At 41.9% G+C, this 14699-nt stretch overlaps 1 protein-coding gene across 1 annotated transcript in view; it reads right to left on the bottom strand.

The window, feature by feature from the left end:
- Positions 1-12608, bottom strand: part of RAB32 (RAB32, member RAS oncogene family) — a 45868-nt gene extending 33260 nt beyond the window's left edge. The window contains exon 1 of the mRNA XM_030556519.1: positions 12148-12608. Coding sequence (XP_030412379.1) covers positions 12148-12376 — 229 coding nt within the window. The 5' untranslated portion in view covers positions 12377-12608. The remainder of the gene's footprint in view (positions 1-12147) is intronic.
- Between the last annotated feature and the right edge of the window lie 2091 nt (positions 12609-14699).

Genomic DNA, 14699 nt, shown 5'->3' with positions numbered 1-14699 from the left:
TGATCACCTTCCTCTCCAAGTGCTTCAAAATGGATTCCTTGATGACCTGCCCCATGATTTTCCAGGGACTGAGATAAGGCACTGTATTTGCTTTTTTCCAATCATCTGGGACCTCCCCTGATTGCCACTCCCCTCTGCCTCTTTCAAACATACTGTGTCCTGTAAATGAAGATGAACCACCCTTTAATACTGCCTGTGCTCCACATCTGGGGGCACTCCACACAATGCTGCTGTGCACAAGTGATCAGTCTCTCCACTGGCTCCCTGTAGTCAGTGATGCATCAAAGGCCTTGCTCACACTTCAGCATTCAAAAAGCCCCACCACTGGTCTGGCCCTAGAGCTGCTTGGTTAACACTAACAGTAGGAAGAATGAGGAGTACTTGTGGCACCTTAGAAACTAACATTTATTTGGGCATAAGCTTTTGTGGGCTAAAACCCACTTCATCAGATGCATGGAGTGGAAAATACAGTAGGAAGATATATAGAAATACACAAAGAACATGAAAAAATGGGTGTTGCCATACCAACTATAATGAGACTAATCAATTTAGGTTGGCTATTATCAGCAAGAGAAAAATCTTTTGTAGTGATAATCAGGATGGTCCATTTCCAACAGTTGACAAGAAGTTGTGAGTAACAGTAGGGGAAAAATTGGCATGGGGAAACTGTCATTACACAAAGTAAAAACTCATCCACTCCCAGTCTTTAGTCAAGCCTAATTTAATGGCATCCAGTTTGCAAATTAATTCCAATTCTGCAGTTTCTCATTGAGCCTGTTCTTGAAGTTTTTTTGTTAGGAGAATTGTGACTTTTCATTTTCATTTAAGAAGAAATATTACTTCATCTGATCAGCAACTCTATTATGCAGCATAGTGGTTTAGGGTTAGCTATTCAGAAGTTCCTCAAAATGTTAAGGTCATCTAAAGCTAAAGGTTTTTATCCACTCTGTTTTCAGAATCTGAAATTTGACCCAAAACATAGGATGGAGGTTATTGCATTTTACTGATGGGAATGGATAGCACCAGATACAGGTTAAATGATTTTTCTAAGGTTGCACAGAAGAGCTGTGACAGAGCAAGGAATTGAACCCTTGTCTCTTGTATCCCAGTTCAGTGTTTTAGACAGAAGACCACATTTACCTTCCAAAGTTGTTCCATCCCATCACAGTGGTACTCTTAAGGCCAGACATCTTTATCTCCCTAGCCTACCTGCCTTTCCGTCATTTAGAAAGATTATGGGAATTCCTGATCCGACATGTTGATGGAGATTGTATTCCCTATATCCACCTGCCCTCCCAGCAACCTCTACCTCAATTTCCTATGTCAGGCAGTGTACCCATTCCAACAGACAGCGATGAGGCAGCTTACAGGGGGACATTGGGCTGGAAAGGGTATTTGCTTAAGACAGGGTAGACAACCTATGGCACACATACCAAAGGCAGCACACGAGCTGATTTTCAGTGGCACTCACGCTGCCCGGGTCCTGACCATCAGTCCGGGGGGCTCTGCATTTCAATTTAATTTTAAATGAAGCTTCTTAAACATTTGAAAAACCTTATTTAATTTACTTACAATAGTTTAGTTATATATTAAAGACTTCTAGAAAGATCTTCTAAAAATGTTCAAGAGTATGACTGGCACACAAAACCTTAAATTAGAGTGAATAAATGAAGACACGGCACACCACTTCTGAAAGGTTGCCGACCCCTGGCTTAAGAGATTCATGAACAAAACCACTTTCCCCAACAGTAGAGTCTCTTCAGAGGTTCCAAAGAGACAGTCTACATTCATTTTGCCATCTCCCCCTCTGGCACCATCAGCTCAGTTTTGAAGGCAGTGCCCAACCAGCAGCAGCACAGAAGTAAGGGTGGTAATACCCACAACCCCCTACAGAAACCTTGCGACCTCCTGCACAACTGCCTTTTGGGTCAGAACCCCTACAATTACAACACTGACATTTCAGATTTAAATAGCAGAAATCATGAAATTTATGATTTTTGAAATCTTATGACCATGAAATTGACCACAAATTTGCTAGGGCCCTATTCATATGCTGCAGAGATTGGAAGCTCAACTTTGCTCTGCCTAGGGTGACCAGATAACTGAAAAAACAGGACAGGGGTGCGGGGTAATACGCACCTATATAAGAAAGTCCCAAAAAACAGAACTGTCCCTTTAAAAACAGGACATCTGGTCACCCTAACTCTGCCTAACTTGCATAACAAAGTTCACACCCTATGTCAACAACCCCAAAAGAAAGGAAAATAGTTGTTTATAAAGAGTTATACTGGATTACAGCACAGTGAAATTCGAACAGACATTGGAAATATTTACAAATATTCACTAAAAAGCAATAGCTATTCTTCAGTCAGAAGACCCTCACCCCCCAATTGGCTGCCTAAATATACTAAGCATGCAAGGCTTTCTGCAATGTCCTGCATCACATTTCTTGGGTGGGTACTTTTCCTTAAAGCCCTGCTGTCATCTTCTCTATTCACTTTAGAGATGGATACATAAAGTGAGCCTTCCAAATCCACATGCAAACTCCCCATTCCCATGAGACAACACTTGAAAAATAAATTCCATATCATGTAGTAATCTGTTTATGCCAGTGCAACCTTAGTTTGGTTGCTCTCTGAATACAGAAACTTTAATTTGTTAAAACAAGAATTGTTACTTCATGCAATAAATGTCGCACTTGGTAGCTACTGCACAGAGTTGTGAGCAGCCAGAGCTTCATGGAATTTAGGGGATTCGTGTCTGTGCTTTTATGACTTAAGAGCAAGAGATTCAGAATACCTCAGCTGTAAGCCACTTCTTACATTGCCATACCACATGCAGACACAAAATGAATACATTTCTTTGTAAAAAGGTTAGTATAAAGATATCTGAAAGAAAGAAGCCATTCATTCCAAAAGATCAGCTACAATTCAAAGGGGTTGATTTAAGAGCCGGGTTTTTACTACAGCTATTTTGTATAGCTTCTTTCATGCATGCTACCTCCCAAAGTAAAGTACTTATACGATTTTAGAAGAGTCCACTAAGTATGTGTCTCCAACATGGGATCAGCCTTCACTCTCCAATTCCTTATCACTTACTCACTGGGTTGGCAGAACGCGGCCCACACAGTACATTCAACCCTTGGAAGTGCCATGTGATAGAGGAATATTGGTGACAAACAACGTTCATTCTTTCTCTACTTGAACAGCACTTGGGTCACGCATGAAGGGGTGGGATGGGGTTGAAAGAGAGAAAAGGCAAGGTGGACATAAACAGAAGAAAAACAGACATTTGTGGTCTGGAAATTGTTGTTTCTGGAGGCCAAACCAACATATACCATGAAGATGCCCTTTCTAGGGAGATGTAAGGAAAGAAACTGAGCAGTTTAAAGAGAATAAAATTATTGTACACAAAACTTCACCTAACTGAACTGTATCCCTGTAAAAAAACATTTCAAGTTGCACCTATTCATACCCTAATAGATCACTAAAGGTTTATTTCATTAAATCTGAGATTAAGTCTTCACCAAGCTTTGCAGACATAAAAATAGCTAACAAAATAATTAATATTTATTCTAGAATTCCGCTAATACTTCTCATATAGAAGGGTTTTGATCCACAAGTACCAACAGGACAGAACTTAAAATTTGACATTTGCAAATTCACTGGCAGTTCTGTACATCATTAGTATGCTTCAAGCCCTTACTTCATCATCTTTGGGGGGTAATATGTAATACTTCCATCACAAGCTGTCATTTTGGCAGCCAGTAAATCAGCCCCAACTTAATATCCCTTTAAGATAGTTTTATCTAGGAGTTTAAATTAAGCTTTTAGAGGAGAAAGTTGAGATGTATAAACTTAACAAAAGCAATTCTTGGCCAGTTAACTTCAGTATAATTGTGCCTGATGCCAATTATAAAACGGAATGGGGTGGGGGAACCACACAGTCTGTTCTCTGTAAAGCACTATTTAAGTTTCATTATAATGTAATTAAATTCTTCCCTTTTATAGTACAACTTTAATATGCTTGGCTTTTACACTTAGTATTGCAAATGGATGTCTCACTAATTGAAAAAAACTATTGTGGAATCCTTGTTGCAGCCTTATTTTAGGAATAGTTTCAAACATCCAGAGCAACACTTTGAGTGGACAGTTTCATTACATACACACAGCACACCTTGCAACTTCAGAATGTTTTTTGGGCCTCTAGAATCACCTATCCCACAGTACCTAAAAGCCTCTGCATTGAATAACGGCTGTTTCCAAGCATGAAGCAATGAATTGTGAAACAAAATTAAGAGGATCTGCAGGATGTACTAGTGCAGCAGCACTGTTTGTGGCTTCCTAATCATATTATGAAATTCTCATTCTAGAACACGTTGAAGATCTCATCCTAGATGTATTGTGCCACGGCAACAAGATTCTGCAAATGGTTCTTGAAGGCCAGCTAGGAAAACTGCTTTTGGTGTGCAATGCAATATTGTTCACAAGAGCTCAAATCATTCCAACCTATGTTTTTCTGCAGTACCTGTTTACCTAGGCTAGTTACTGGCTGAAGATAAATCTATTTGTTAATTGAAACAAAGAAAACTGAACAGTTCTATCTTGCATAATCAGTGTGACTAATACTCAGGATACCTGATTATTTTTAAGCTATGCTGCCTGCCACACACTAAATATTACATACAAATAAAATTTGTTCTATGGGATTGGGGGGGAGGGATTTCTCCTTCAGACCAAATTACTTAAATTTAAAGTGAGAACAGGGTTTTGTTTTGGTTTAAGTTTTATATCCTTGAATTTTGTAGGATCACAATGCATTTGTTTAGAGCACATGGTATTACAAGCAGGGTAGCTCAAATATAGTAAAGATTTGTGGCGTCTTACAATTCTTCATTAAAACTACAGAACTCTATCGCAAGATATTTAAGTCCCTTTGTTTACTGATTGTTTATAATTTGACTGTACTTTGCATGCTAGATTACTTAGTATTTTCAGAGTTGTAAATTAAGAGGGCTTTTTAGAACTGTGCGCTAAATTTAGATTTGAGATTATGAAAAAAAGTTACCAAAATGCAACATCTCAACCTATTAGTTCTCAGAACGTTAATGCATGCTTTCCAGAGTCTAAATTAACTGAAGCAAGCTATTTTTCTTTGCATCTCAAAGACATTCCCAATGGAAAAATAGGGAAACATGTTAGTATACAGTTGAGTTACTGCACCACATATCTCCAAGGGCAATGATTCACAACACAGGTGAACTACAGATTTTCAAGTCAACCATGATCATTTTCTGAAGTGATGAAATTCTTAGTGCACAAAACGCAGAGTATGAGGCTTGCTTTTGAATGCAAACATCTCTAAGAAGGTACACTGCACAAGATACCATAATAACTGAAGAAAAGCATTGTGTAATAAGCTAAATGCTGCATGCTTGGGAGTTTTAATTATGAGCGTATTACAAATAAGAATCAAATCAGTTAAACTGAAAAATTATTATTATTATTATTATTTTTAAACACAAGTGAGAGGCTTAGTGTGACTAAGGCTTGTCTACACATGCAGCTGCACCACTGCTGCGAGTCTGGTGAAGATGCTCTATGCCAACAGGAGAGAGCTTTCCAGTCAGCATAATAAAACCACCTCAGTGAGAGGCAGTGATAGCTACATGGGTGGGAGAAGTTCTCATACAGACATAGCACTGTCCATTCTGGCACTTATGTTAGTGTAACTTAGGTCACTCAGGGGGGCGACCCCTGAGCAACATAACTTATGCTGACGTATGCTATAGTGTAGAAATAGCCTAAATTGTATATATTCTTTACATACAGCTTAGAGACAATAGGCCTTTTATGTAGGAACCTGTGTTTCATTCACTATCAAGAGTTTTTATGCTCTACTGCAATAAAACCCAACAGCCTAAAGAAATGCAAGCCAAACCAGTTGCTGGCAGTGAACTCTTACTCTCAAGCAATTTACTGCACCAGATGAGAGGGATCTGTTCTCAACAACAAAACTGAGAAGGGAGTAGCAAATACAAGGTTTGTGTTCTCCCTCAGAGACTGCCCCCGTTACCCCACTCCCCAAAACTGGAACTTTCATTCTATCTTCCAACATATAGGAAGATAGGAAACCACCCCCCAACTGAACCTACCATATATTCCACTGGGAATCTGGGTCAGGGATAGTCTCTCTCTCTCTCCTGCACCTCCTTCCCTAGCTCCTACAGGACCAGGGAAGTTAATGGGAGTTAGGCACCTAACTCACTGGAGAATTTTGTAAACCCTAGTAGGTGTCCATCTGCATCTTCAAGTGCCTCGGTAAATCTATCCACTCCGCTTTATGCACAGCTCTTCCACTGACTCTTGGATTCTGAGCAAGTTACTTCACCTTTGTCAGTTTCCTGCACCTTCTAAATTGGGATATATTCCCCTAACTCACAGTTAGGTGCCTTGAGATCTCCAGATGAAAAGCTATAACAGTTCAGAGTTCTTACTGCCTGCAAGTCTTGGAGTTAGTGGAGTTATGAGCAAAACTGAGCACATTAGAACTCAAGTAGTGTGCAAGAACATAGAATCCTTACATTATGCATTTCCAGCTCCTTTACTTGTTGTTTAATTGTTTCATGCAATTTTAGATAAGCATCCTAGTGATCTAAAAAATGTAGAGCTATTCTTCCTTACCACGATGAAAGCCCTAAAAAAAAAATGGGGGGTGGGGAGATTTTCTGCCAAAAATACTAAAGTAATTTAATTGTTGAAGCTTTAATAGCACTCTTACTTCAATCTGGCACTGACATTAATGACTCTGGAATAGAGCAAAATCAATTGCTCTCCAAGCCCATTCCACTTCTTTCACCCTAGAGCTCTGATGTGAATACAAACATGCAGACTAATAATACCAGCATGATTAGGTCATTTGCATTAACTGTTATAAAGAAAGGAATAACTAGATTTATTTTCTGCCATTTTATAGAACTGCAAACCTCCATCACCATAGTGATATCTAGGCAGAGAGCAAGATAGGGTGTTTATTTTTAAGTCTTTAGATGTCTCATTAAAGTTTGCTCCTGCAGGGATTTTTAAATAGAGAAATTGATTTCTCAATAGAGCCACATTTGCAGCACACCCTTCTACCTCTTGGTTCAAATAGTATATAAGGTATGTAACCAAAGAAGGGATCCCTCACTTTGTATTGAAATTCAGACTTGGAAAAAATCTTTAACTATAATTAAGCAGCCTTTTCTTCTGCAGTGTGAAAGCACACCAGAATGAGTCATCACTTCTGTATTTTTACCTACTGTTTCCTCCCTCATTTCACAGGAGTTCAACTAAACTGTAGTTCCAATATCTTTTCTGGAAGGTATATCAGGTACCAAGAGAAACTGCTGAGCTTCAGTTCATCTGCAAATTTGACACCATCAGCTCAGGCTTAAACAGACTGCAAATGGCTTGCCAACTACAAAACCAGTTAGTTACTCCTCCCTTGGTTTTCACACCTCAACTGCTAGAACAGGGCCTCATCCTCCCTGATTGAACTAACCTTGTTATCTCTAGCTTGTGTATATATACCTGCCCCGGGAAATTTCCACTACATGCATCTGATGAAGTAGGTATTCACCCACGAAAGCTCATGCTCCAAAACATCTGTTAGTCTATAAGGTGCCACAGGATTCTTTGCTGCTTTTACAGGTACCAAGTGAGGCAAAAGCATTATAACAGTCTACTAATACCTGATGGATTAAGTAAGTCTCTTCTAAATGTCACTCGACTTATTTTATGAATTTTGTTTCCTGTATCAGCATGCCTTTGATTACTGCTCAGCTCTTCCTTAAAGTTACAGTGACAGGATTATCTGATTTCCCACCCCTGCCATGACTAAGACTACTGATCCTAAAAAAAAAAAAAAAAAAAAAAAAAAAAAAAAAAGACTGCAGACTATCCTATTAAATTCAATACACAGGCATGTATGCAAGAGATTCTGGTGCTTTAGTATGATATCACCCAATTATCATTCCCCTAAACTATCTTATGTTACCATAACCCCTACAACAAGTCATCCCAGCACTCCTACATCTCTATACTAGGGAATTCCAAGGAGGAAAAAAAAATCCTACCAGGACATGTGAACCCGTGCCAAATCACTTCAGCAACTCACTGCATTGAAAGAGAAGGTGTCACTTCAAGGTCTAGCCTCTTTCAGGACCAGGACTAAATTCTGTGGACATTCCACTACCTCACCAGTCATTATCCAGTGACAATGCAATCAGAACCCATAATGAACTAGAACAGTTAAAGAGGTGCCCCCATAATGGTAATAGTAATGCATTATGTGAACCCCACTTTAGTCTCTTTCACTTAAGTCCAGCAGGAAAGCCACTTTCTTCCATGAGGTATGCTAGAGAGTCTAGCTAGAGTCCTTCACAGCACTTTTTCTGTTAATCCTATTGAACTTTGGGGCCTAAGGATAAGCTTGTGTGCAAAAGAGTTTAACACATTTGTATTAGTTTACAGTTTCCAGTTACTTAAACGTTTGTGTAACCTTAGGGTTTTTTTTTTAAAAACTAAAAACTAAGTTTAAAAAAGATTACACTTGACTCTTGAAACAGTATTCACCACTGTGAGCTTTTTAACCCATGTCTAAAGTTTTTAGCCTGCATCCACATTTAGCCCCAATTATTTACATCTAGTTGTGCAGGGCCTGAAGATAGCTAATAGGTGGTGCTAGAGGGAATGACCATCACATGTTCACAGATAGTGTCACACCCTTTAGTACAGTGACAGGCTTTATTAAGAGAACCCAAGTTATTTATAAGTAAGTTTGTTACTAAAATTATTCCAACTTCTCGCATTCTCTATTTTCCATTTGAATCTGCTAATGGCCTCAGTTACACATTCAGGCCAAAACAGATTTATTGCTAAATACTGGACATTTGCAGAACAAATTCCATCATAAACTTGTTAACACAGTGTTAACTGTCATTCTAAAGCCACACAGCCAGCTACTAGCAATAAGCTTGCAGATACTAGCTGAAAGGACTTTTGAATGTTACTGCAGTGCTTAAATGAGGTGTAAGGGGGGGGGGGGTGTCTATGTGAGTCGATTTGTGCAGCTTTTCTGGCCAGCTGGAAGTGCTTGAGTAAACTGGTTTCAGCAGAATGGAGTCCAGGAAGAAGCACAAGCTTAATGTATACCTTCCATAAAAGAGCTGGCACCTCTGGTGATGGGGCAACAAAAGACATAGGTTAAAGCCACTAAAACATGGGACCCATCTGATACTGAAAAACACCAATTACATATTCATCTTCATAATTAAAAAGATGAGGCTGAATTGTGGCAGCTGGTGAGAGAAGATGGCGGTGACATACTCAAGAGATTATTCCCTCTCCCTTTTTAGAAGATATAGTACAGGAATTCATTTTATGAATGACAGCAACATTTTATTCTTTAATCCATTGGAAACAACAGTATAAGCTCTCACCATTTTTCCAGTCTACCTTAGCCCACCTTTGGAATACACGTTGCTAAAGATAGAAGGCCACTGCCCAATCACCTGCAACTGCAAAAGTTAGTAGCAAGACAGCTGATCATAATGAAAGTTCCCTGATCAACTCTCCAGACAAAGTCCAAAACATAAGGGCATCAAGTTATTTGCCAATATATCTACTCTCCATGGCCATTCAGCCTTTGGCCTCTACCAACATAACATTAATTGTTACACTGACATCAGTCCAATATGATTGGCACCACCAACTTATTTCACAGCTAAGTGGGCAACTTTTAGTCACTATTGACCCAAGCTGGATAAAACCTGACATAGCATGAAGAGGCAACACATTTATTAAGCCAGAAAGACTGGGTGGCACAAGAGATTAAGATCCAAGAAATGGCTTTGTTATGTTTTCCATTTTAAGAAAACACAGACATTTAAGGGCAACATTTTCAAGAATGCCCACATGATTTAGAAGCCTACAGGCCACTGAAAGGCAGGTAGGCACTTCTGAAAGTGTTACCCTGGGTGATTTATTGTAAGTGAACAAGAGCTGGTACTTGACACTCTGGATGGTGTAGGAAACTATTCCAGATTCTCATATACTACATGTATGTATATTTGTTACAGTTCATTTTTTTTAATTCTGCTTAATCACTTGTTTACTATTCACTTTTATAGTCAGACTACAAAATCCTTAATATTCCAAGAGTCCATACAGCAACTGCAATAGTTTCTTCTCCATAAATATTTGATATAAGTCAGAACAATTCTATTGAATCCAAAATGAGTCCTAGTTCAGGGTTCTCACAGCAGTGTGAACTCAGTTACAGAAGTCAGGCATTCATATGCAGTGTTAAAAAATCCTGCGCAAGGAAAACTGGAGAGGGTATAGTCTTTATAACTTTTCTATATTTGTGCTTTAAGCATGTCACATTTCCATCAAGAGTTAGTGGCAGGAAGGCAATAAACTTCACAACTTCAGCCCTTTTGAGTCTGATACATTTTCTACAGCAATACCTTAAATGTCTCTATGGTGTAACTACTCTCCAAAAACACCACTTAGAATAATTCATACTACTCTATAGAGTAATAGCTTCAAAGAGGTATATGAAAACACTTTCTACATATTGCATTAACATCTAGGATTTTGTGATTTGCAGAAGCCACATTCTGTTTTTAAGGTCAATCTAGGTACCATAAACTGTACTGAAATTGTGACTGGTAGTGATGTTGTTTGCTACATAGGTAGACTACTATGCACTATATTGTTAGTACTTTGCTGACTTATGCTGGAATAAGACTGCAGATACTGTTCTCTTGGGCCCACAAAGTTCAGTGGGAAAAAGTCATGAGGCTATCCCAGTAAGCAGGATGTTAAAAGCCAGTCTTCATATGGAAAGCACATAACACTGAGCATGTCTAATTTCTTAGATCTAGAAAGACAGACACTTGATACAAGGTGATGAGAAAGGGCAAAGAAAACAGATGTGTGGCTGGACACTAAGGGCTAGATATAAACTAAGTGAAAAAAAGAAATGTCAGGGTAGAGCTGTGTCTGCATCTTTAATCCATCTCATAGTGTAAACAGCAGAGGCAAGTGTGATTTTATACAGTGTGGACTGTTTAATGCCTCAGCGTAAGGTGAGGTGACAATGTGACAGACTTTGGGTTAATTCTCTAACCCAGATGTGCCCCAAGTGCAGCATGAGGTTTGACTCATACAACATTCCTTTCCTCTGTATGTAATTGCAGGCTGTGAACAAGGTTTGCCAGCAGCAAGCTTTTATTGCTGGAGAACTCAAGAAAAAGAAATCCTATGCATTTTTCCAGATATACAAGTGAGTATTACCAGACATTTTGTTTTTGCATTGTCCAAGGAGTTGCAAGAAGACTGACCTCTGCCCTTCAATTAACAAAGCAGACCTGAATCCTGCAGTCTAGAGATGCTTCCTCCAAACTTGAGCTTCATTACATGCTTGAGTTACTTTCAGTCCACCGGGGTTCTATGTACCAGCACTAACTTGTAATAGGCTACATTTATTTTAAAGCTATTTTAGAATGATGGCCCTGAGTATGGCAAGACTGAATGAGCTTCACAGTTACCATGCTACTGAAATTCTGGAATAAATCAGAACATAAAACAGTTTATGTTCCCCTAAATCAGGTGGTTAGCAAGACTACCACTGTTTTTTGAAGTCAGCTGTTAAGCCCTTAACTGATTGTGGCCAAACCAAACGCATGGAGACATATTAGATGTGTCCCAATTACAATGAATGAATGCAATAGTAGCCTGGCAGGATACAATGCTCTCTTTCTCACGTCTTCAAAAAGCTGTTAAAAGCTTTGTTATTGTTCTGAGCCCAGAGGAAAAATGGAAGTCCAGCATGGCCAAGGCAAGAGGGCAGAGTGAAGGTGTAGAAGACTATAAAGCCAGAGTAGAGCAAGTAAGTTTTTCTCTATTAAGGTTGAGACAAGCATGATATCACCGCAGAGGTGCCCGGAGAAGACAGACCTAGCTGCCTATTTCCCTCTCTAGTTTATTACTGTCTTGTGCAACCCAGAAAGCAACAACGTCTGAAGGGGCCCAGGAGAGCTCGGGGAGCGATTAAACGTGCTCACTCTTCAAGTCCGTGCAGCTTCCCTCGTGCTCTTACCTGCGATGTCCCAGAGCTGCAGCCTCACCAGGGTCTTGCTGTCCCAGTGGATGACTTTGAGGGCAAAGTCCACCCCGATGGTGGCCCGGTAGTGCTGCGAGAAGAGCTGGTGCACGTACCGCTTGATGATGCTGGTTTTGCCCACGCCCAGCTCCCCGATCACTAGCACCTTGAAGAGATGCTCCCGGCACTCAGGCACCCTGGCGCCCCCGCCTTCGCCCCCAGCCATTCTCACCGCCTCCCCCGTGCCCAGCAGAGCCCGCCGCAAACTGCTGCTCCCCGGGGAGCTGCCAGCCGCAGCCCTGGGGAAGGGAGCCGGGACGCTGGGCCCTGCCTACGCGCGGGCAGCTTCTTGCAAACTTTCTCCTTGCCCAGCTACTTTCTGGCCCGGCCCAACACAGAAACGCAACCACCTGACTGGAGTCACAGGACGCGGAAGCCCGGCGCGTTATAAAACCCCAGGGGGCGGGAGGGAGCGAGGAGAGAGAGACGTGAGTGGCGGGGGGCGGAGCCCAGGCCCGGCCCCGCCCCTCCGCCAGTCCCTCCCCACCCACTCCCGGGCCGGGGGCAGGCGCGTCTGGCTCCGCCCCTGCCCCTGCGACGGCGGCGTGGTGCCGCTTGAGCTTGGGCGAGCTCTGCCACGTGCTGCGGGCACGGGGCGGGTCTAGGCTGCCCCCAGCGGTGCCCGAGTCGGTGGGGGCTGTGAGGAAGGGGCCGCAGGAGGAGAAGGGGGCTAGGCTGGGCTGCAGGAAGAGAGGGAGCAGGGACTGGGGCAGAGCCAGGTGCCTACGTGGTGGGTGTGTGTGCAGGGCTGCTGAGAGCCGGTTTGGCCCCAGGTGAAAAAATTTTTCAAGACCCCCCAGCAAGGGCAGACCAGCCCAATAAGGCTGATGAAGCTGGGCCCCATGCCCCGTTCCGGATCGCTGGGGCCTGGTCATTTGTACTGGCTCCCCCCCGCCCTTTGTTGGCCCTGGGGTCAAGTCTTGGACCAACGGGTGTGTTCGAGGAGTCAGTCCGTGTGCGCACTGGGGGCTGGGTGATGGGAAGGTAGAGCTGCGGACCTTGCAGAGACAGGCTGGTGCAGGTTGGCGATGCGTGGTGCTGCCTTGTGTTGTCTGATAATGGGGGCAGCATGTGGAGTCAAATGGCTGCACCAGGCCCACTAGCACCCTTTTGTAGAGGGGTGTGCGGAACCATTAAAAAAAAATTCCTGAGGCTCCAGTCTGTTCATCAGCACCAGATATATGCCTGTGTCTTCCTTAGCTCATCAGGGGGCCAGGCTAGCCTTTCTTCCCCTCCGCCCCCTTCCAGCACTGGCTGTAGCTGCAGAGCAGCAAAGATTTACAAGAGCAAGATGTCAAAGCAAAGACTCTAACGTTTTCCCCTCCTGCCTGTTGACATGCTCTGTAGCCTTGCCCTAGAAAGTTCATTTCTTCCATGTCTCTAGCCTGATCTCCTCACTTTGGCAAACGGGCACCCTCACTTCCCGTTCTCTACCAGCAGTCAAGTTGTCTTCCATTTGTTTTTTCTAGAGAATATTATGGCAAAGGGGTGTTTTGTATAGTCAAGTATGAGAGGGGTAGCCGTGTTATTCTGCATTTGTAAAAGCCACAAAGAGTCCTGTGGCACCTTATAGACTAACATAGACTCATAGACTCTAGGACTGGAAGGGACCTCGAAAGGTCATCAAGTCCAGTCCCCTGCCCTCATGGCAGGACCAAATACTGTCTAGACCATCCCTAATAGACATTTATCTAACCTACTCTTAAATATCTCCAGAGATGGAGATTCCACAACTTCCCTAGGCAATCTATTCCAGTGTTTAACTACCCTGACAGTTAGGAACTTTTTCCTAATATCCAACCTAAATCTCCCTTGCTGCAGTTTAAGCCCATTGCTTTTTGTTCTATCACTGGAGGCTAAGGTGAACAAGTTTTCTCCCTCCTCCTGATGACACCCTTTTAGATACCTGAAAACTGCTATCATGTCCCCTCTCAGTCTTCTCTTTTCCAAACTAAACAAACCCAATTCCTTCAGCCTTCCTTCATAGGTCATGTTCTCAAGACCTTTAATAATTCTCGTTGCTCTTCTCTGGACCCTCTCCAATTTCTCCACATCTTTCTTGAAATGCGGTGCCCAGAACTGGACACAATACTCCAGTTGAGGCCTAACCAGTGCAGAGTAAAGCAGAAGAATGACTTCTCGTGTCTTGTTTACAACACACCTGTTAATGCATCCCAGAATCACGTTTGCTTTTTTTGCAACAGTATCACACTGTTGACTCATTTTAAGCTTGTGGTCTACTATGACCCCTAGATCTCTTTCTGCCATACTCCTTCCTAGACAGTCTCTTCCCATTCTGTATGTGTGAAACTGATTGTTCCTTCCTAAGTGGAGCACTTTGCATTTATCTTTATTGAACTTCATCCTGTTTACATCAGACCATTTCTCCAATTTGTCCAGATCATTTTGAATTTTGACCCGTCCTCCAAAGCAGTTGCAATCCCTCCCAGTTTGGTATCGTCCGCAAACTTAATAAGCATACTTTCTAT

The sequence above is a fragment of the Gopherus evgoodei genome, chromosome 3, assembly GCF_007399415.2.
Source record: "Gopherus evgoodei ecotype Sinaloan lineage chromosome 3, rGopEvg1_v1.p, whole genome shotgun sequence".
NCBI classification, from domain to species: domain Eukaryota; kingdom Metazoa; phylum Chordata; order Testudines; family Testudinidae; genus Gopherus; species Gopherus evgoodei.
Note: the sequence above shows the minus strand (reverse complement) of the source record. Positions and strands in the feature narration are given on the sequence as shown.